Source organism: Maylandia zebra, linkage group LG16 (genome assembly GCF_041146795.1).
Source record: "Maylandia zebra isolate NMK-2024a linkage group LG16, Mzebra_GT3a, whole genome shotgun sequence".
NCBI lineage: Eukaryota > Metazoa > Chordata > Actinopteri > Cichliformes > Cichlidae > Maylandia > Maylandia zebra.
The window spans coordinates 34,020,269-34,044,469 of NC_135182.1; the positions used below are offsets into that span (position 1 = coordinate 34,020,269).

A 24,201-nucleotide genomic window follows, 5' to 3' on the forward strand; every position below is an offset into this window, starting at 1 on the left:
CCACGGCTGGCCACACCGTACTCTGGTCCGTCTACAGTCACTCTCTTGGGATTGGCTCGCCACTGAACCCACAGGGTTCAGATCTCGAATGATCCAGTCCTGGTCAAAAACCAATCTATGCACACAGTTCAGAGTGCATACATTACTATTTTATCTATGCTTCTTCCATCACTCATCTTTCAGTCAAGTATTGTTCAAGTATAACAAATCATTAAGTTCATCAGTAACTTATTACTATTCCTACTATTTATTATTGTCAGGGAAACCGAAGGCAGGAGAAGCAGGCGGCTGCCGGTCGGAGCATGAGGTGAACTGATTTTCAGGTAAGAAGTTATGAACTGCACTCTATTTGGGTCAGATATAAACCGAGTTTAGGTGTAGTTTATTTTCGTTGTACTGACTTTTTACGATTACTTACAATAACTTGTACTGCGTGCTAGCTAACACGACGGAGTTTCTATACAGCTGTGTGCGCGCTAAGTTACTGATGTTGAACTTTAAGACAGCCTCCCCTGTCATTCTCTCGCCTGTTGAAACTTCAGTCATGAAACTGATCAATGATCGACTTTTCTCTCTTGTTTGTTTATCGCGCTAAACAACAGCAGCACGTTTAAGCTTGATCGGCTGTTGTTAGAATTCATTTGATTTTAATTTCTAGTATCAGCTGATGTTTGCTGGAGACACAGCTTTAAAAACGGCTGGTCCAATCATCTGAATCATCAGAGCTGAACTGGTTATGGAGAAACAGGTTTACCTTTTAGGTGACATGAATGAGTTGAAGGGAAGTTATGAACTGTTTCTGAGAGATGAATAACACCAATATCCTTTTCTGTGTAGCTGACAGCTGGTAACTGTGCAGGGGCGGATCTAGCAAAGCTTTTGCCAGGGGGCCAGGTAGGGCATTAACAGGGAAAGGGGGGCACAAAGAAATACTTTTCTTTCTTACGCTCATATAAAATATTTAGCTTTTATGAAATAGTTATCTGAATCTTACAACCAAAGTTTGTATAATAATACACAAGATTGGCTGTAGACCATTGTTAATCATTCAGAACACTGTAAAAATAACAAAAAACAAAAAGTGAATGCAACAGTGCACAAATATTTATTTTACGTGTTTGATGTGTGTGGCGGGGCGTGGTCTGCAGTGCCGCTGCAGGGGAGGTGGACCCACATCAGCGGCATCTGCAATCAGGCGTAAAGTCTGTGCTCTCTCAGCTGTTCTTTTTTTGTATGTGTCGGGCTGTGAGATGAAAAGCTATGTGTGAAAAGTAGTCCATAACGTAATGCTTCAAAGCATGTTCATGCAAACATTGTCGGGTCTGCTCATGAACCTCTGCGCACAGCGTCTGCAAATCGGGGCTGTATGAAGTCACCTCATCTTTACACAAAACTGTAAGCTGTCATCTGTGAGGCGCGAGCGGTGTTTGGTTTTACTATAGTTCATGGTGGAAAATTATGGAGTAAGGAAAATGGCTGCTCTGCTGAGTTTTGCTCTCTGTAGCCGTTTGAATGGCAAACTACACTGATTAGCGGTGGCATAGGCACACTAGTTTTAGTTATACAATGTCTCAACCATCATGAAATGTATACAGCCTATTTAAAATCTAAAACTTAAAATTGTCCGTAGCCTACTGTTGTTACCACTGTCCTGTTTGAAATGGATACTAACTAGCTAACTGACTGAATGCCCATTAACCTTATAACTCCTGTTGTGTGTTTGTGTACAGAGAGACAGCCAGGTTCATAATGGATATAAGGAAGTTTTTTCAAAAAAAGGAGCCACATTCAGGTAAAAATGTAAAATCAAATGATCCGTCAATCAAGAATAATGTTGGATCAGTGTTTCAATGTTTATATCTTTTATTAGATGTTCATGTGGTTTGGTTATTTGCCTTTTGGTTGAAAGTACACATACAATCTGGAAGTTCTGTTCTCCCTATAATAAAGCTGCTATACAGAATCTGCTAAACAAACTGGGTTGAAACATTTTTTTTTCTTTTTTATTTTTTTTTTGCCTGTCCCGTTTGGCTCTTTTGCCATCAGAATTGTTGTCTAAAGGCAAAGAAAGATGCCCAACGGATTTACTTTACCAAATTGACCATCCCAGCCTTGCCGTAATGGTCCGTTTGATTCACCTTTTATTGTTCATTTTATTTTCACTTACTGAATACGGGACAGACTTGACTGGGGGAAAGAAGGGGAGAAAGAAAGAGGGAAAGAGAAACAGCTGAGAAGAGGGACGGGGGAGAAGGGCAAAAGACAAAAACCAACAGAATGAGCAGAAAAAAAAAGAAGAAAAAAAAATGCATATATCGATCACCTGGGTCACCTGCTGAGAAAGAAAAAAGAAAACAAGCAGAAGAGAACAAGAGTAATAGAATAAACAACATCACAATGATATATGGGAATATGACAGTAAATACTAAATAATAAACATTATTGTGCAGCACATAAGATCAACAGAACACAGTGTGCTTTGAGGTAGGAGCCAAAAAGGGTGTAGTTTGTGGGTGTGATCACCCGTGTGTACACCTGTGAGCATGGACGCGCTTGTTTTTTTTTTTTTTTTTTAAAAGGTTCCTTCATGTAATGATCTGCTAGAGGGTGTGGGGGGGCCACAGCCCCGTCCTCCAGGGCATGAAGCAGGTATGGAGGAGATCAAAACTCCAGACATCCAGAGGCCCCCAGAACACAAGAGACCAAGGAAGACCAACAGAGGGGCAGCCGCGCCACTGTCCCAGAAAGAGCTGAGGAGAGTCCCAGATGAGGGCTCACTCAGCAGCCGCGGAGCAGAAGCCAGGGGGAGTTGCAGTGACGCGCCCGTGAGCTCCGCCGGCAGCCAGCCGTGCCTGAGTGACCGAGCCCCAGGCCGAGAGGCCGGGGGCACCCCACCTCCGAAGTGGCCCGAGCGAGCCCCAGGCTCCAGGCCCCGATAAGCGGCCGCCAAGGAGTGAGCCGGTGTGTACCTGGACGCCCATCCCCGGACACAAAGAACCACCAACGCACCGATGTCTGAGGGAGTCCGCCACTGGCAGGGAAGTGGTGGTAGGGGGAGATAGGCCTCCAAACCTTGGAGGGCCTAAGATGTCCCCAGAGAGGTGGCGCCTGACACCCAACCTGACATATAGACACAGAAATACAGGCACACACATATACAAACATCCATTCCCACCCTCATGCTCTCATATGCACTTACTCCACACTCAACCAACGTGGAGACAGACATAAAGAGACGCTGTACACACGATCACACTCCCCAAGCGTACTCTACACACCGGGTCTAGGTACCCTTGCCCCTGGAGGGGGAAACTGCACCCAGACCCAGGTGGTGTTACCCTTTTCCCTGCGGTGGGGAGAGGCAGACCGCCCCGACTCCGCAGCAGCAGGAAGGCCCCACACTCCAGACCGCAGTCGGACGGCCAACTCCTCCTCCTAGCCCCCCCGCTCCAGCAGGTCGCAGAGAACGGGGGTGAGAGAAGACTCCAAACCTCCCTCCACCCGCTCATTGTAGTGTTGATGCACGTGTGTTCTAAGGTGCATTTAAAACCCAGGAGGGCATGGAGCTACCTGCCAGAGAGCAGCAGGTAAGCGCATGGTCCCTCCTGCTAGCCCTCAATGTCTACGTGTATTTAACATTGAGAGGTGGGCAACGACGCCAGGGGTGGGGTGTACACCCTGATGGTACTTTGGATTCCGTGTATCGTGCCCACCCCCAAGATCCTATATGTATGTGTAATGAGAGTGTGAGTAATGTGAATGTCTAAGTTGTGGGATAAAATTGAGGCAGAGGCAGCCAGAAGGGGACGGGGGGGGGGGGGGGGGGGGGTGGCCTCCTCTGCACCCTGGTGACATACCCCTACTCCAAGGTCCTGCATGTGTGGGTGGTTGTGGTGGAGCGGGAAGAGGGAGGCAGCTGGAGATGGGGAGGGAAGGAAGGGACGGGCAAGTGACCCCTCCCTGGGGCCAGCTCCCCCGCTGACCCCAGTAGGCACCCCCATACTCCGCGACCCGCCAGGGAAAGGGGGCCCAGGCCCATCCAGACCGGGGCCCAGCGCAGCAGCGCCTCCCAGCCCCACAGAGCCCGGGACAGTCCACCCAACCCCACCACAGAGAAAACTGCACCCACCCCACCATCCACTCTTCTTCCAGACTACATAAGACAATAAACACCCAGGCTGAGATCTTCTTCCACCTCTCCTGTATCTCCCCCTCCTGCAGAGAGAGCCCCTGAGGAGAGGAAAGCTCCTGCAAGATGTGACAATCTTCCCCACCAGTTGAAGAGCCCCCCAGGTGGCTCGATGCACCGGCGGCAACACACCAACCAGGACCCAAGCCCCCGAGGCCCGGCCCGGGCCCCAGCCCAGAGACGGAGCGCCCCCAGAACCTCACGCCCATCCCGGACCCACCCAGGGGCAGCCAGGCTACCAGGTCAGTAACCCACGTCCGTCAGCACAGACCCTCCCCTAGCCCCGCTGCACGCAGCCGCGAGGAAACAGTCACCTGAGAGCCAACAGAGCCCCTAACCGGACGTGACCGCTACCCCGGGTTGAGCCCCCCAAGGAAGATGCCTCCGGGGAACCCCCCGACGCCCTAAGCCTGTCCCTACCCCCACACCAATCACAACAGTGAAGGCGGGACCAAACTATGACCCCCCACCCCCACTAGGTGATGGAGCTGATCAAAGGAGCCCAGAGCAATTGATCTGATGTGGTGGCAGAAGCTGTATCAAGACTAATGTAATCTAATAGATAATTTCTATATTGGTTAGAATTAAGATTATTTTTATTTTTCCAGTTCATGAGGACTGTTTTCTTGGCTATTGGGTTGAAACATTTTTGACCCTCTTTAACAACATTCCAACATACTAATGTACACTTTTTATTGATCCCCGTGGGGAAATTCTTCTCTGCATTTAACCCATTCACTCAGTGAAGCAGTGGGCAGCCACCAGTGCAGCGCCCGGGGAGCAGCGTGTGGGGATGGTGCCTTGCTTGGGGGTACCTCAGGGTAGCCGTTCAGGGGATTCGACCCCCTGACCTTCCGATCATGGGGCAACTGCTTTACCTACTGAGCCATCCCTGCCCCTTTGTAACATTGTAATTGATTGGGGAGATTAAAATTAATGATATATTTTTATGTGGTTCAGCCACAACTCTACTGAAACCTCAGCCAGTAATAGGTAGGCCAACTTTTGGACCGTCCAGTTGTCTGTATGACTGCCAGAGTATGTACATCACATTTGCACACTATCAGAAACTGCCAAACAGAGCCCTGGGGGAGTGAGGAGCTGTAAAGAGAAGCAGATGCTCTGTTTATATACTAAAAAAGTTTTAAGCTAGCTTGTTTCAAAGATTCTGTACAGCAGCTTTAAATGTTTTCCAAAAGCACACATACACTTATCAGTGTTTCTCAAACTTTTTACAGTGTGTACCACCTGATAAAAATGTCAAGCTCTTCTAAGTACCACTATGAAAGCATGAAACTCATAAATCTTACAACACAAAATTAGTATTATTAAATTAGTAAAATTAGTATCTGCAATAAAGATTTTTTCATACATTGTATAAATTCTACCACAGGCAAAGTTGCCTCCATTTTTCAGAATCAGAATCAGAATACTTTATTGATCCCTGGGGGAAATTATTTTTTGTTACAGTGCTCCATTTTAAACCAACATTAAGACAAGACAGACAATACACTAACTAAGAATAGTACAATATATACATATATATACATACATACATACATAAGTCACTCATAAATAAATAGTTGGAAAAGAAACATGTGTAGTTGTAGCAGTAACCAGTGTGTTAAGTGGATGCGTTGTACAGGGAGATGGCCACAGGCAGGAATGATTTCCTGTGTCGTTCAGTGGTGCTTTTCGGTAATCTCAGTCTCTCACTGAACGTGCTCCTGTGACTGACCAGCATGTCATTGAGTGGGTGGGAGGTGTTATCCAACATTGTCTTTATCTTGGACAGCATCCGCCTCTCCGACACCACCTTGAGGGAGTCCAGCTCCATCCCCACAACATTACTGGCCTTACGGATTAGTTTATTAAGTCTGTTGGCATCTGCAACCCTCAGCCTGCTCCCCCAGCATGCAACAGCATAGAGGATCGCACTGGCCACAACAGACTCATAGAAAATCCTCAGCATTTTCTGGCAGATGTTGAAGGACCTCAGTCGCCTCAAAAAATAGAGACGACTCTGGCCCTTCCTGTAAAGTGCTGTGGTGTTTTTAGCCCAGTCCAGTTTATTGTCAATGTGTACTCCAAGGTATTTATAGTCCTCCACAATGTCAACACTGACCCCCTGAATTGAAACAGGGGTCAAGTGTTTCCTGGTCTTCCTGAAGTCCACGATCAGTTCCTTGGTCTTTGCCACGTTGAGCTGCAGATGATTCTGCTCACACCACGTGACAAAGGAGTCGACCACAGCCCGGTACTCTGTCTCATCATCCCTGCTGATGCATCCAACCACCGCAGAGTCATCAGAAAACTTCTGAAGATGGCATGTCTCTGTGCAGTGGCTGAAGTCTGTGGTGTAGAGGGTGAAGAGGAAGCGGGAGAGGACAGTCCCCTGTGGTGCCCCTGTGTTGCTGATCACCTTGTCAGACACACACTGTGGGAGACGTACATATTGTGGTCTTCCTGTCAGGTAATCAACAATCCAGGACACCAGAGAAGCATCCACCTGCATCGCTGCTAACTTATCACCCAGGAGGGTCGGCCTGATGGTGTTGAAAGCACTGGAAAAGTCAAAAAACATGACCCTCACAGTGCTCGCCGGCTGGTCCAGATGGGTGTAGACACGATTGAGCAGGTAGATGATGGCGTCCTCTGTTCCGAGACGAGGCTGATAAGCGAACTGAAGGGGATCCAGATGTGGTCTTACTATGGGTCGCAGCTGGTCCAGGATGAGCCTTTCCAGGGTCTTCATGATGTGGGAGGTCAATGCCACGGGCCTGTAATCCTGGGGGCCACTGGGACGTGGCGTCTTTGGTACAGGGACGAGGCATGATGTCTTCCACATCACCGGGACCCTCTGCAGACTCAGACTCAGCATAAACAGTTTATGAAAGACTCCACACAGCTGGGGGGCACAGGTCTTGAGGACAAGGGGACTCACTCCGTCTGGTCCAGCAGACTTGCCTGAGTGAAGTCTCCTCATTTGCATCTCAACCTGGTATTGAGTGAAGGTGATGGGTGGGGGAGGGGTGTCAGGAATCTCACAGGAGGCAACAGCGCCATGTGAAGAGAGAGGCTGGCACAGTGGTGTGGCTCTGGATTCCAGGCTGACTACAGGTGAGGTTGTGGGGGTAGGAGCAGACACTGTGGTGTCGAATCTATTGAAAAACAGATTCAACTCATTGGCTCTATTCTCACCTCCCTCAGTTCCCCTGCTGTTGGTTGGCCTGAATCCAGTGATGGTCTTCATGCCCCTCCACACCTCTCTCATGCTGTTCTGCTGGAGTTTCCACTCCAGCTTCCTCCTGTAATTGTCCTTAGCCCCTCTGATCTTGTCCTTTAGTAACACCTGGATCTTCCTCACCTCCTCTTTGTTGCCCCCTCTGAAAGCCCTCTTATTGTTGTTGAGGAGGGCTTTGATGTCCTTAGATTAGATTAGATTAGATTAGATTAGATTAGATAGAACTTTATTAATCCCTCGGGTGGGTTCCTCTGGGAAATTCGATTTCCAAAAAAGCACAGCACCGACAGAAGTTACAGAGTTATACACACACACATATATATAAATACAGAGACAATATAAATAAAATATACGAAGGGGATAAATAGAATAAATAGGAATAAAAATAAAAATACAAGTGAATTGCACATTTCAAGTATTGAGTCTATTGCACCGTTGACTATTTACAAAAGTATTGCACAAAAGGTATTGCACAGTGAGGTGAAGAGGCACTACAGCTTAGTTGTTCCCTCCTTTGTCCTCCTGTTTCCCCTCCCTCTCCCCTCCAGAGAGGAGTTAAACAGTCTGATGGCGTGTGGGACAAAGGAGTTTTTAAGTCTGTTGGTTCTTGTCTTTGGGAGAAGCAACCTGTCACTGAACAGACTCTTCTGGTTGTTAATGGCCGTGTGCAGAGGATGCCTGGCATTGTCCATAATGTCCATCAGTTTCTTTAATGTCCTTTTCTCTGCCACTGTCACCAGAGTGTCCAGCTTCATGCCGACCACAGAGCTAGCCCTCCTGATCAGTTTCTCCAGCCTGGATGAGTCCTTCTTTGCTGTGCTGCTCCCCCAGCACACCACAGCATAGAAAAGTACTCCAGCAACCACTGACTGGTAAAACATCCTCAGGAGCTTCCTGCAGATGTTTAAAGACCTCAGCCTCCTGAGGAAGTACAGTCGGCTTTGGGCTTTTTTATACAGGTGCTCTGTGTTGCATGACCAGTCCAGTTTATTGTCCACCCACAGCCCGAGGTACTTGTACTTGTTGACCACCTCCACCTCCTCCCCCTCTATCTGAACCGGCAGTGGACCTGCTCTAGACCTCCCGAAGTCCACAACCAGTTCCTTAGTCTTTGAGGTGTTGAGTTGCAGGTGGTTTGTGTGACTCCATGCGACAAAGTTCCTCACCAGACTTCTGTACTCCTCTTCCTGATCATCCCAGATACACCCCATGATGGCTGTGTCGTCTGCAAACTTCTGAATGTGGCATAATTCAGAGTTGTAGCAGAAGTCAGAGGTGTACAGGGTGAAGAGAAGAGGGGACAGCACAGTTCCCTGTGGTGCTCCTGTGCTGCTGACCACAGTGTCAGACGTGATGTCCTTCAGCCTGACGTACTGTGGTCTGTCGGTGAGGTAGTCGGAGATCCAAGCCACCAGGCAGGGGTCCACCTCCATCCTGTTCAGTTTTTCTTGAAGCATACAGGGCCGGATGGTATTAAAGGCACTGGAAAAGTCAAGAAACAGGAGCCTGACCGTGCCTTTTCCCCCATCCAGGTGTGAGTGGGCTCTGTGTAGGAGGTACAGGATGGCATCCTCCACTCCGACACCCGCCTTGTATGCAAACTGTAGTGGGTCCTGGGCATGTTGTACCTGTGGTCGGAGGAGGTTGAGGAAGAGCCGCTCTAGAGTCTTCATAAGATGTGACGTCAGTGCCACCGGTCAGAAGTCATTCAGCTCATTGGGCCGGTTCTTTTTGGGGACCGGGACGATGCAGGATGTCTTCCATAGGGCGGGCACTCTCCCCAGTCGCAGACTGAGGTTGAAGACTCGTTGTAGCGGCTCCCCAAGTTCAGCAGCACACGCCTTTAGCATCCTAGGACACACCTTGTCTGGGCCTGCTGCCTTTCTGGGGCGAAGCTTCCTCAGTTGTCTCCTGACCTGATCCACTGTGACACTGGGAGATGTTTGGGCAGAGGGGAGGGGGGGAGATGTCTTGCTGCTGAGAGAGGGATTGGAGGAGGGGGGTGTCATGGTGTCAGGAAGGGGGGGAAGCGAGGGAGGTAGGAGAGTGGGGATTGGACTCTGTAGTGAAGGTGAGGGTGGGGGGGTTGTGGGCTGGTCAAACCTGTTGAAGAAGTTGTTAAGTTCGTTTGCCTTCTCCACAGTCCCCCCCACTGTGCTTTTCTTGGTGTTGTGGCCTGTGATGGTTTTCACACCATTCCAGACCTCCCTCATATTGTTCCTCTCCAACTTCTGCTCCACCTTCCTCCTGTAGGTGTCCTTTGCTTCCCTCATTGATTGAGTAAGAGATAGAAAACGGAGGAAAATACAAGTCAGGAAAAAAAAGAATACGTAAGAAAAAAAAAGCTAAACTAAGAGAAAAGCAGGAGCAACTGTAACAGGCTGCACGCTGGTTGGCGCATGCGCACTAAATGGTTATAGTTTTTATTAATATTTTGTGATCATTTATTTGTAATATTTCTGTTTTGGGAGTGTTTTTTATGTATCTGTATTATATTATACATACACATTAAAATGGTAAATGGCCTGTATTTATATAGCGCTTTACTAGTCCCTAAGGACCCCAAAGCGCTTTACATATCCAGTCATCCACCCATTCACACACCGGTGATGGCAGCTACATTGTAGCCACAGCCACCCTGGGGCGCACTGACAGAGGCGAGGCTGCCGGACACTGGCGCAACCGGGCCCTCTGACCACCACCAGTAGGCAACGGGTGAAGTGTCTTGCCCAAGGACACAACGACCGAGACTGTCCGAGCCGGGGCTTGAACCGGCAACCTTCCGATAACAAGACGAACTCCCAACTCTTGAGCCACGATCGCCCCAAAGTGGATCTCTGTCCAAAAAATGCCCTCAGTTTACTTTTTACTCACTATGAGCATCATTCATTATTCTCCCCCAGTAGTTAAGGTTAGGATATGTATTTTTTCTATTCCAATCCATTCTTCTTTTGCAGCATTTAAATAAGCTTGATCAGATTTGATGGTTTTGTTACAGACTTTTCAAAAAAGTGTTTTGCTTTTCTTTCACAAATGTGGGGATTAAATTGTGTTAAAATGTACAAAACAGTCATGTCCTGTTTTGTGACGAGGACCCAGACACAGAGAGACTTGATGAATTTAAGAATCTTATATTAACCCTTTGAAGCCGGTCGGAGCGGGCACGCTCTTTTTTGCGTAACTATTTTTAAATCCCGGTAGCACTGCAACCGCATAAGCTAGCGCAATAATTTGTTTTGCATATGAAACCGGAGGAGTTGTACTTACATCTTATGCCATCAGCTTGTCCTAAGTCATGGTTTCCTTCCACATAAAGCTTTGCAAAAATCGCATAAAAAGCGCTTGCAGGAACAAAAACATAATATTCCAGAAACACGCTTTGCCGATCTGATCAGCTGTTCGTAACACTTCCCACATTGAAACAGACGTCAGCGCGAACGATCGCATGTCCACTATTTCCTGCCCGAAACCGGAAGTGACGTCATTTTCGCGGAAAATGTAGTTTTTTACTTGTAGGCCTTAAGAGCCTATACTGGTGTTTTTATAAGTCATGTTTGACTTTATGCTTTTCTGAATAGTTGCTGGGATGCTTAGAACTCGAATTGCACTGCTGGAAATAGTTTATTTAGATGCACATGCTGTTTTCTTTGCAAATTTGCATCATAGGATTGTTTTTCGTTTTTCCTGCAGTATATAAAAATTGGTGTATCTCAAAAATAAAACTATGAAGACACTCAAAATAAATTTCCTATTGTTGTAAACTATTTTTTGCAACTTTTTTGTATTCAAAGTTTTGAGGGATAAGCCTCTTAAATTTCTCCAAGTAGAAATATATGTAAAAAAACCAAAAACGATTTTCAATTTTTTTGTAGTTTATTGCACTTTTTTTGCAATTAATGTAGTTACTATGGACTTAATGCATACATATTATTAAAATATGGGCTATAACAGTTGTACTGATGTATAGCAACTTGAAATGCTCCCAAAAATGGCACTACAGCATGTAAAAATATAAAGTAATCTCTGGCGGCCTTGGTTCTATGGTAGGTCTTAAAGGGTTAATAAAGACATTTGCAGACTTGCACAGAGATGGTAAAATTATGATGACTGATAACGGAGACAAAGACAACAGACGATGAGGAAAGGCAGGAACAGGGGTTTAAATGCACCAAAGTGACAGTCAGAGAGAACTCGGGACAACATTTACGGATGCAGGGACTGACAGAGACAGGTTTATCTTGCCTGGCTGGGCAGCTCTCTGGGTGCTCAGCACCCCCAAATCTCTGATCCTAGAATCGCCCCTGAGTTACATCACACAAGGTTGTAGCGCAACAGAAAATATACCTTATATTTACCCTTTTAAGAATAAATAAACTTGTAAGATTCACTCTCCCATATTTATCCCTTTAACAGCTCGCTTTTAACTGTTCTTCTTTTTAAGATATTTCAACTTGAATTATATCTCAGAAAAATATATCAACTTCTTAAAACATTAATACTTCAACAGAGTAATGAGATCCCTCACATTTTATAATCACATTTTATGAACTTTTTGCATATTTATCAAATGAATTAACTTCTAAGTCAACAAAACTGAAAGGGTGCATTTAAGCACTGCATGACGATATTACTGCTTCTCCAACGTTTTGGAAAGCTAACAAACTCAGATGAATCACAGTAATGTTAGACCACAGAAATGGGTAAGCAGTAGCTTAATCCTAGCGGTTAGCTGGGCACATTTTAATATATTCTTTAGCACTTAAAATTAAACATCTGCATATCAGTGATGTTACAGTACTTTAAACATAAATATCACAACTCCGACTGGTTTTGTTTTTTAAAGCAGAAAATATATTAACAGCAGTCAACTACATGTCTTTATGGTGCTAACATTCATGTAGCATCCCTTACCGGAGCTCATGGTGAGATAGCTCGCCCGGCTGACGCAGCTCCCCCCGGCCGAATTTCACAGATATCAGATCCTAATAAATAGCCATCTATTAACTACTAGTATGTGAAGATAAATTGTGAATTTAACTTTTATTTTAGCTTTTCTTACTGGGATCTTTCAGCTAATTTGGAGGTTGCCTGTGAGTAACGGCTTGCACAACAGGAAATGTTGACTGACAGAAAGTCATCTCAACGCATACTCGCCTCCTAGTGGTGGGGAGGGAAAATTACACCTCCAACCTTATTCAGCAGCACAACCCACAAATCTGATGTGGGTTACAATAGTCTTACCTCCTCAGCCACCGGGGTGTCCCCCTTCGAAGCATCTCTGGGTTACCAACCACCTCTCTTTCCGGCCGTTGAAGGTGAGCACTTTGTCCCCTCTTTCCAGCAGCATCTACGGAGGTGTCGACGTGCCTGGAGAGCCACCCGGGCCGCCCTTCTTCGCGCAGCTGATCGCAATAAGCGCCTTGCGGACCGTCGCCAGACCCCTGCACCTGCCTACACCCCGGGACAAAAGGTTTGGCTGTGGACCCGATTTGTTCCGCTCCGAGCTGAGTTAAAGAAACTGTCTCCCACCTTCATTGGTCCGTTTGTTATAGACTCTCTGGTTAACCCGGTTTCTGTCCGTCCCCGAAATATACAGATCCATAATGTGTTTCATGTATCTCAAGTGAAACCCTGCCTGTCCAGTCCTTTGTTACACCAAGTTTAAGTATCTCGGGATCTTGTTCATGAGTGACGGGAGTGGGAGATCGACAGACGGATTGGTGCTGCGGCTGCAGTGATATGGATGCAATACCAGTCTGTTGTGGTGAAGAGAGAGCTGAGTGTAAAAGCGAAGCTCTTAATTTACTGGTCGATCTACGTCCCTCCCCTCCCCTATGGTCACGAGCTGTGGGTAGTGACCGAGATTGCGGATACAAGCGGCAGAAATGGGCTTCAGAGGAAGCAGAAATGTTGATGACTTGTTGATGATTTAGGTCCCCGATACATCAACAGTGATGGTTGGAGAGGGTCCACACCTTCCAGTTTCCCAGGAAGCACAAACTGGACTCCAACCTGCTGCTGATCTTCTACTGCTCGTCCATTGACAGCCTGCTGACATACTGCATCAAAGTAAGGTACGGCAGCTGACCAGATGGGAACAGAGTGAAGCTTCACAGTGTAATCAAGGCAGCACAGAAGATTATTGGCTGCCCTCTCCCCTCCTTGTCAGACATTTATTTCACCCGCTGCCCTGGGAATGCCTTGGTGTTCCCCCAGACAAGTTGGAGGAGGTGGCTGAGGAGAGGGAGGTCTGGGCTTCTCTGCTAGGGCTGCGGCCCCTGTGACCCAGCCCCGGATAAGCAGATGGATGGATGGATGCTCTTTGTGGATTACAGCTCAGCTTTCTATACAATCATCCCGGATATCCTCTTCACCAAACTGGTCACTCTTGGCCTTTGACTTTCTCACCAACCGGCCCCAGACTGTAAGACTTGACCCCTATCTCTCCTCCACTCACATGCTGAGCACTGGCTCCCTACAAGGCTGTGTGCTGAGCCCCCTCCTGTATTGTCTCTAAACCTAAGACTGCAGTTCGACCCACAACAACAACATCATGATCAAGTTTGCTGAAGACACCACATTAGTCAGACTTATCTCAAAGGGAGACGAGGCAGCCTACAGAGAGGAAGTCCTGAAGTTGACATCATAGTGTTCAGAGAAAAAACTAGCACTGACCACTATGGAAACCAAAGAGATCATTGTCGACTTCAGGTGGCACAGCACTGACTTAGGTCCCCTATACATCAACAGTGATGGTTGGAGAGGGTCCACACCTTCCAGTTTCCCAGGAAGCACAAACTGGACTCCAACCTGCTGCTGATCTTCTACTGCTCGTCCATTGACAGCCTGCTGACATACTGCATCAAAGTAAGGTACGGCAGCTGACCAGATGGGAACAGAGTGAAGCTTCACAGTGTAATTAAGGCAGCACAGAAGATTATTGGCTGCCCTCTCCCCTCCTTGTCAGACATTTATTTCACCCGCTGCCTCAACAGAGCAACAAACATCATCAAGGGCAGCTCCCACCCAGGTTTTGACCTGTTCGACCTGCTTCCCTCAGGGAAGCGCTACAGGTGCATCAGCACAAACACTGACAGACTTAGGAACAGTTCCTTTGCAAAAACCATGAGCACCCTGAACTCACACATGAACCGACGACACAGTTTCACCCCCCAATTCAAGCCTCTCCTCTATACACAGAATATACAAACACTACCACCACTGTGCAATATTTAATTTATGTCAAAATACCTCACTGTAAATATAGACTATTTATTTTTTCCAATATTTGTATATTTGATATTGAACTGCTCATATGTATACAGTGCCACAGAACTGTGCACCTCACCCCCCTTTCTTCTTTCCCCACATGTCTGCACTGGGTAGGAGATGCTCTCAATCTCTTTGTACATGTGTATAGTGACAATAAAAGCCATTCTAGTCAATCTGTCATGAACCTGGGTCCTTTTGACCCAGCGTTTTGTGTTTTCTATTTTTGTCATTTTGGTTCTGTTCTTCCTCGGTTAGTGTTCTTTTCTTTCTGCCCGTGTATCTCTGTGTCCAGTCTGCGTTTCTGAGTTTGTGTCATTACGTGTATGTGTTTCCTGTTTTACTTTGAAGGTCTCTGTCTTATGTCAGTGTGTTCTGTTTATGTTTCCCTTACCTCGTCAGCTGTTATGTCCCCCAGGTATGTTTCCCTCCTGTTTCCCATCCCCTGATTACTGGTATGTGTATTTATAGTGTGTGTTCACCCGTCCTCATTGCTGGTTCGTCTGTGTTGTTTCCCTCGGTCTCTCTGTGTTTCTCTGTGTCTCTCCCTGTGTATTTCCCCTGACCTCCCTGCATCTTCATTTCTGGTTTGTTTTGTTAGTTTTGCCCACTTTAAGTTTTCCAGTTTCATGTCCACCCGCACCGTTTGCTGTTTGTATTTTCTCTTGTCATTAAACTCAGGTGCACCCGAGCTGCCGCTTCCTGGTCCTAAATAATTCCCACACGGCTTGCTCCGGCAGACCGTGACAGTGTCAGTTTAGAAGGTCAAGCACAGCAGGGAGAGAACACGCCTATTGGGGAGGCCTTTGCTGGTAGTTTGTGTGTGGGATGTGGTGCTTCTTGGCCTCACCTGCTGCTGGGAAATGAGCTACCAGATCTTTTCTTTTTGCAATTGTAAACATTTATTTCTTACTGTTTAACAGATTTCTCACATTATCGTGTAGAAAAACTGATTTGCACTGTAAATCTTCAGCTTCAACTTTCAATCCTTCAAACAATGGAAAAGCCATTTAATTGTACAAGTGTTAAGTAAAAACAGACTTTCATGTTTGATTAAGCAGAAATTCTTAAACTGGTCCAGTTGCTAAAACCTCTGACTGTTTCAATAAGTGTTAAAGAAAAAGAGGATAAAACTGAGAAAACTACTAAAACTGCTTCACATCCATGTGGTTGTGGATCAGATTTATAAGACAGCATAATATCAAAATAGATTGACACTCTGATAGTGCTGCCACATCTAAAACAGTTTGTCTTTTAATCCTTTTCACATGTGCAGTCTCCACGGTGCCTGTTATTTCCTTGAACAGTAATGAGAAGAAAGAGAGTGAAATTTACAGCCTTCCTACATATCAGTGGGGTTTTTTTTTTGGTAATTAGGCAGGTGACCATCAAAAATACATTTAGTGCAAAGACATCTACAAAATGTAAATCATCTGGGAAATGCAGATAAATAATAAAACGTCATATCCGCTCACATCAATAGACATGTTTTCAGACAACTCCAAATAAAACACAAATTTCAGTAAAAATTAAACATTTTTTTGGACTTATTTTAAAAAATGGATGTCAAACAATGGGTGTGACACTTAGCTGTGTGTGAAACTATTTTCTGATCGAATAAAACAAAAATTAGTTCTTTTTAAAATAACAACACTATAAATTTTTTTTCGAATTTTGGTCAGTTTGAAACCGTAAATCAGAGGATTCATAATAGGAGGAATGACAAGAAACTCTAATGCTACAAAGTTTTGAAGGGACCGAGGCAACTCTTTCGAACCCAGTCGCATACTTATAACATCAGTAAGTATTGCCACAACAAAAGTAAATAATGAGACGAGATGTGGGACACATGTTTGCATGAACTTTGCTCTGTTTTCTATAGACTTTACACATGTTTGAATGATATACATATAGGACCAAACTATAAAAACACCATGAAGCAAATAAATAATTGTTACAATATTTGCAGATATAGCATTGATTGCAGTTTGTTCTGGAAAACAAGCGAGTTGAACAATACTCCAGTTCATACAGAAGAGTCTGGAAATATACGGGCTGCATAACTTCAGTCTGGATGTTAGAAAGACATTCACAGCCATAATGCAGAAGGTTGTTAACCACAAAAAACATGCAAACCTAATGACTCTTTGCTTTGACATGATAGAGTGGTACTTCAGTGGCTGACATATGGCCACATATCTGTCATATGCCATGAGTGCAAGAATCGACAGTTCGCCGCAGACAAAAGAAAAAATCACCTTAGTCTGAATAAGGCAACCGTAATATGAGATGAGATGAACATCAGAGAGGAGATCCCAGAGAAATTTAGGGTAGAAACCTGCTGTTCCATAAAGTGCATTGATGCAAAAGACACAAAGCAGAATATACATTGATTCATGGAGGTTGCTGTCCAAGATGATGATCACAATGAGAGAAACATTTAGCAGGCAAATGATGCAGTAACACAACAAACTGAGGAAAAAGAGAACAAACCTGTGACTGACTGTTTCATTGAAACCTGAAAGAAAAAACATTGTTATTACAGAAACATTATTCATTGTGATTGAGAGATGTAAGTGAAGCTTATTCGCTCACTGTATCTGGTCTCTGTTCTCCTCTCTCCTCTATCAGGTACAGATAACAGCAACACGTGAGCTGGGATTTCAAACCAGCCAATCATTGATCTGGAATGAAAGCTCACAGCTTTGGAAGATCACAGGGGATTTAATATGTATCATGTACTAAACACATAATAAAACAAACCTGCAGGTTCTTGAAAAAGAAATATTAAAAAGTTTTACAACTTTATTTAAAAAATGCTTTCTTCATAATACTGATAGGAATTTCTTACATTTATGCCAATTAAACATAATTGTCTAGGACTTGTTGTGGTTTTTTTCTGTTTTTCGTTTGTAGTCCTTCGTAGTCCAGTCAGATCATTGTTGCTTCAGTGATAATGATCAGGCTCTCTGACGTTTGCTGAAGTCACTAGTAAGACAGTAAGAAGTTCTTGTGAATGTTGCTTTGTCTTTGCCTCTTAGTAACTCTGTGGAAAAAAGACTTGTTTGCACCTGTTACCTGCTACTTACCTGTTACTCTGCCGCCTGCTCACTCTCTACCTTTCCTATTCCATAATGGAAAGATTCTATCCCAGGTGCTTCTCCAATTTTCTGCAGAGTGATGTAACCTTATCGTTGCACCACGATCACCCCCTTTTCCTCCAGCCCAGAAAAGAGTAAATTTAAGTTTTTTTTGCGTAAAACCATGGTCTCAGAGATCTGGTAGTATATTCTGAGTTGCTGCAGGAACCACAACCTCTGCTGGGCCTTCTTCTGGATAGAGTCTATATGTGGGGACCACTTCAGATCGCGTGGAAAGGTGGGCCCTAGGAGTCTGAAGTGATCCACGGTAAGTACTCTATTTTTAAGGATAGTTAGGGCGAGTCTGAAGGTTCACTGTCACGTCCACAGTCGGGTCCGGGTGGTTCTGACTGCAACAGTGGAACAGCTGGTCCACCTCCTGTCTGTACGTGGACTTGTCTTCATTGTGGATCAGACCAGTGATTACCAGTTTGCAAATTATGCGAACAGATCCATAGAAGATGCCATCAACGTAGCTCTCCACTCTGTGCTGAGCCACCTGGAGCAGTGGCAAAGCTACGTCCAAATGCTCTTTGTGGGTGTTCTCAGAATCTCATCTCTACTTTGTGGTTCTGTTGGCTTCATCGGGTGATGGCCTTCTGCTCGCTTTGGAACGGTTCAAAGCTGAGTTTGAAGCAGTGGGAATGAGAATCTGCACCTCCAAATCTGAGGCCACGGTCCTCAGCTGGAAAAGGGTGGAGGGCCCACTTCAAGTCAGGGACGAGTTCCTGCCCCAAGTGTCATGGCCTGGGGGATCGACGAGACGCTGATCGGCCTTTTCTGTCTTTTTCTCTCTCTCGCGCTCTCTCTCTCTCCTCCTCTCCGTCGCCGGGGCGGAACTCATTGTGGGTTTACGCCCTCGGCCCACGCCCACGGAAAAGAACACAGCTGATGCCCATCAAGGTGAACAGCATTTAAGCCAGGAGGTGACTGCTGGTCTTCGCTGGATCGTTGTCTACCACGCGTCAGTGAAAGTCAAGCTACAGCTCAAGATAAGTCATGTGTCTTTTGTGAATATCGTTCTCATTCCTGTCTCCTTATCTACAGTGCCCCTGGATTACCTTTCCCGTGTGAATCTGTGTGTCAAGTGTGAAAAGAAGGACTGTTGTCGTGTATGTGGAGAGTTGGAGAGCGAGTGACTTCCCCCTTGGATTTCCCTTCTATTCAGCTGATTCAGGAGTCCTGCGTTTGAGTCCCCTGCATTGAACCTTAACATAACGATCCAGCCAGAATATGGAGTCAGCGGACTCTGCCGCCCAGCAGCGCGTCCTTACGGCCGAGGAGGTTTTGGAACGTCACGAACAAAGGCTGCAGCTCATCAATCAGCAGTTGACCGCTCTAACGCAGGTCCTTGCTCAGCGCGTACCCCTGGTAAGCCCAGCAGCCTCTCCTCCCTCTGTCTCCTCACAGTTACCGGCTTCTGAGCTTCCGGCACCCGGGCCTTTGGCTTCGCCTCATCCCACTCCCTGGAGCCCCCGGAGCGAGATTTGCCAACACCGGAACCCTTCGCGGGTGAGTTTCACAAATGTACCGGCTTTCTGACCCAAAGTTTAGACAGTTGAGGAGGACATATGAAACTGACGAGGCTAAGATTGCCTTTTTTGTCCAGCTCTTACGCGGACCGGCTTTAACCTGGGCTCAAGCTGTTTTGAGAACTGACGTCAGCATACCAGGATTTTCTTGCTAAATTTAAATGTGTGATTGAGAGAGCTACTGGCGCTGATGCAGCATCTCACCATTTACTAAATCTTAAGCAGGGAAGACGAAGTATGGCGGAATACTTCATTTTGTTCTGGACGTTGGCCGAAGAGACCGGGTGGGGGCAGCCAGCATTGATAAGTACTTTGTTGAACAACGTGTGTGATGAGTTAAAGGGTGAACTAGTGATAAGAGAGTTACCTAAAACTTTGTCTGATGTGATAACGTTGTGTGTAAAGGTGGACGGGCATTTACGTGCGCGACGCAGAACTGAGGACTATGTTTCCCAGAGGTCTCTGGGACACGGCGAAGCAGCATCGGGCGGAAGCGCCACGAGTGGCGGAAGAGATTCGGAGTCGCACAACATGGAGGAGGGTGAGCAACCTATGCAGCTGGGTCGCTCTCGCCTTTCCCCTGAGGAAAGGCACCGTCGGTGGAGGGCCGGTGAGTGTTTCTATTGCAGCCGTAAGGGTCATGTTGCCAATGTTTGCACGTCTCTGCCAAAAGGCTGCAGTAGAGATGAGAATACGGGTGGGCGTGGGCTCTAGTTCACAGTCTCCTCCACGGCTCATGCCAGCAGCTAAATTAACGGTGCAGCTTCAGGTCAGCCCTCTTAAGGCTCTAATCGATTCAGGAGCGGAACAGAACTTTATTGACACTTCGCTGGCCAGACGATTAAATCTGAATTCTGAGCCTCTGCCACAGTCACTCCAAGTCACCGCCCTCAGTGGCCAGCGGCTTCCTAACATCACTCATATCACTGAGCCCGTTTTACTGACTCTCTCTGGCAATCATTCCCAGACTATACAGCTGTATGTGTTTCAAGCTCCGCTCATGCCACTAGTTCTGGGTTACCCGTGGTTGCATCAACATAACCCTGTTATCGATTGGAAAAAGGTGGGGTGGGGGGGAGGATTGTTACATGTCCTGTCTGAAAGCTGCCACCCCCTCTTCCGAACCACTAACCAATTCTTCTCTCTCCAAGCCGCCGGACCTCTCCTCCGTGCCACCCGTCTACCATGATCTCAAACAAGTGTTTTGCAAGGATAGAGCACGCTCGCTTCCTCCGCATCGGCCGTATGACTGCGGCATTGATCTTCTTCCAGGCGCACCTCTCCCTACCAGCCGCCTATACAGTCTGTCTCAGCCCGAACGTGAAAGTATAGAAAAATACATCAACGAATCACTCACCGCAGGTCTCATTCGCCCCTCGTCATCTTCTGTGGCCGCCGGATTCTTCTTCGTTGCCAAGAAAGACAAGAGCTTACGACCTTGTATTGATTATCAGGGCCTTAACAACATTTCAGTGAAGAATAAATATCCACTCACTATTTTTCACTCACTCATTCTGCCTTCGAGCTCCTTCAGGAGGCCACCATCTTCACTAAGCTGGACCTGCGCAACGCGTACCATCTGGTAAGAATAAGGGAGGGGGATGAATGGAAAACAGCCTTCAACAATCACCTTGGTCATTTTGAATATCTTGTCATGCCGTTTGGTCTCACCAATGCCCCAGCTGTTTTTCAGGCCCTGGTAAACGACGTACTGCAGGACTTCATTAACCACTTCGTCTTCGTTTATCTGGATGACATCCTCATTTTCTCTCATTCTGTCTCTGAACAAAAACACCATGTCAGGCAGGTCCTCCACCTCCTCCCGGAAAACCGTCTCTTCGTGAAGTGGGAAAAATGTGAGTTTTATGCTTCCACAGTCTCTTTCCTGGGCTATGTCATTGAACAAGGTAACCTGAGAGCGGACCCCTCCAAAGTTCAGGCTGTGTTAAACTGGCCCACTCCATCCCATCGCAAGCAGCTTCAGAGTTTCTTGGGTTTCGCTAACTTTTATCGCCGTTTCCGCAACTATAGCCAGCTCGCTCTACCCCTGACTCGTCTCACCTCACCTCACCCAAGGTCCCCTTCCACTGGGATGAACCGGCTCGCCAGGCTTTCTCTTGCCTGAAGGAGCGCTTTGCCTCTGCACCCATCCTCATCCAACCCGATCTCAGTCAACCCTTCGTCGTGGAGGTGGACACAGGAGTGCGGGCAGTGCTCTCCCAGCAACAAGGTGGTAAGCTTCATCCTTGTGCTTACTTCTGATACTTATGATGTGGGGAACTGAGAGCTATTGGCCATCAAGCTGGCCCTAGAAGAGTGGCGTCACTGGTTAGAGGGAGCTGCCCAACCGTTCGTGGTTTGGACGGACCACAAAAACTTGGAATACATCCGGTCCGCGAAACGACTCAACGCCAGGCAAGCTAGGTGGGCTCTGTTTCTCACCAGATTCCAATTCACAATCACCTACAGACCCGGCTCTCGTAATGTCAAACCCGATTCCCTCTCATGCCAATTTGCCACCTCCGACGGAGCTGCCGAGGACGCCCCCATTCTTCCTTCCACGTGTGTTGTCGGGGCAAAAACCTGGGAGATTGAGTCAGCTATTCGAGAGGCCCAACAAACGGAACCGGACCTTGGTGCGGGTCCCCCGGGCCTACTCTTTGTTCCCTCTACTGTCAGATCACGAGTTTTGCATTGGGCTCACACGGCCAAGTTCACCTGCCACCCTGGCGTCCACCGCACCATTACCTTCCTCCAACGCTTCGCCTGGTCGCCGTCCTTAGCTAAGGACGTCCGCGAATACATTGCTGCCTGTCCTACATGCGCTCAAAACAAGAGCGTCAATCAGCCATCTTCCGGCCTTCTCCAACCCCTACCGACCCCTGGCCGCCCGTGGTCACACATTGCAATGGACTTCATCACGGGCCTCCCTTCCTCATCAGGTAACTCAGTCATCCTTACTATCATTGATCGTTTTTCGAAAGCTGCTCACTTTGTCCCTCTCCCCAAGCTCCCCAGTGCTTTAGAAATAGCTCGACTCCTGACTAACCATGTCTTTCGCCTTCACGGAATCCCCACGGACATCGACAGGGGGCTGCAGTTCACATCACGGGTCTGGAAAGAATTCTGCAATGCCCTCGAAGCGCAGGTCAGTCTCTCCTCTGGTTTCCACCCTCAGACTAACGGCCAGATGGAACGGGCCAATCAGGAACGGGCCAATCAGGAACTTGAGGCGGCCCTCCGGTGCTTGGCATCCACCAATCAGACAACTTGGAGTGAGCAACTCCCATGGGTTGAGTATGCCCACAATAGTGTAACAGGTATTACAATTAAATAATATGAGATACGCATTAAATTATTGTCTTGACAACTTTGGACTAGTATCAGGAAGTTCTAGGTAAGACTATGGAGCCTTGAAAGGATCAGCAGAGAAGGAACCACACAATGATAGATAAGATGTGATTTGAATAGAAACTGTATTGAAAGTTGTAAAGTTTACAAACCCTGCCTGTCTAAAGCTGGCTTCCTACAGTGCACAAACGCACATTAAAGGGCTCAAAAATAAAATCATAACCAAACATCCTCTTTAAGGAAATTCTCCAAAGAGTTTCAATTAAAGAGCTTCCGCTCCTGTTGCTCAGTCCACTTCTCTTTGGAAAGAGAAATTAGAGTTCCTTGTGTGTGTGTGTGTGTGTGTGTGTGTGTGTGTGTGTGTTTCTGTCCACTGGTTCTAACACTACACAGATTTTTAAAGTGTTACGGTGTGTTCACACCGAACGCGATGGACGCGAATAGAGCGTCAGGTTTACATGTAAAGTCAATGGAAAGGCGCGATGACGCGCGATTGCGGGTCCCGCGAAAATTCGGAAGCAGATTTGCGTCGCGAAAACGCCAAAACGCGTGAAACGCGCGTCAGTGTAGCGCGTCTGGCGCGTTTGACTCGCGAATAAAACCACGCGCGTGAGTTTTTGTGTTGCATTTTGTGCATACGCGCGTTTCGCGTCTACCGCTCGAGTTGGAAAAATCTGAACTCCAGCGTCAAATCGCGCCGCGACAACCAATCAGGAGCCTGGTGACGTGGCTGTTACCTAGGTCAAAGGGGCAGATCCAGCCAAAGCCTTTCATACTTCAATGGAGGGGAAGGCTAATCAATGCGGTAGCAAACAACTCGGAGCTGTACAACACCAGCTGCTTTCAGTACCGAGACAGGAATAAAAAGGACCGAGCTTGGAGGAAGATATGTGAAGAGATCGGGCAACCTGGTAAGTTCATTCATTTCTCTTTTGAAAGTTTTCACTGACCCGGGGAAGCCGCACAAAAGCTAGCAAGCCACCGCTATTTTCCCACTGACGTACAAATACCGTTCTGCTTTTATGCATGTTATCATTTAGGAATATATTTTATTGTTTATTAATAAACAGCACACAGTGGTCCCGCTGTTCATCCGTCACTGCTTTGCTTTTTCGCTGATTTTTTATTGCACAGTACAGCATTGCATTCTGCAGCCTGATTGACAAATCTCCTGCGCTTGCCAAATTTATCACGTTTGGTTTTGATAACCATCGCGTCCAATAGAAAAAACAGCACAAAAACACCCATAACTATGAGCCTCATTCGGAAATAGACACCTGCACCGTGAGGGGAAAAAGGCGCACGAAAGTGGCGGGCAGATGAAGACAAACCGCGGCATAATAATACTTTTACGTTTTGCAATCTACAAAGGTTTGCACTTTGAGAATCAATTGTGAGAACTGTGACCAGGGGCTAGTTATTCTGAGAACCCCTGCAATAAATGAGGGACCACTGTCTACTCTACGATTATTATAT

General features: G+C 46.7%; 1 protein-coding gene across 1 annotated transcript; it reads right to left on the bottom strand.

The window, feature by feature from the left end:
• Positions 1–16,288: 16,288 nt before the first annotated feature.
• Positions 16,289–17,260, bottom strand: LOC101485026 (olfactory receptor 2K2-like). The gene has a single exon (XM_023153106.2). The coding sequence runs from the start codon at positions 17,258–17,260 to the stop codon at positions 16,289–16,291; it is 972 nt and encodes a 323-aa protein (XP_023008874.2).
• Positions 17,261–24,201: the final 6,941 nt, after the last annotated feature.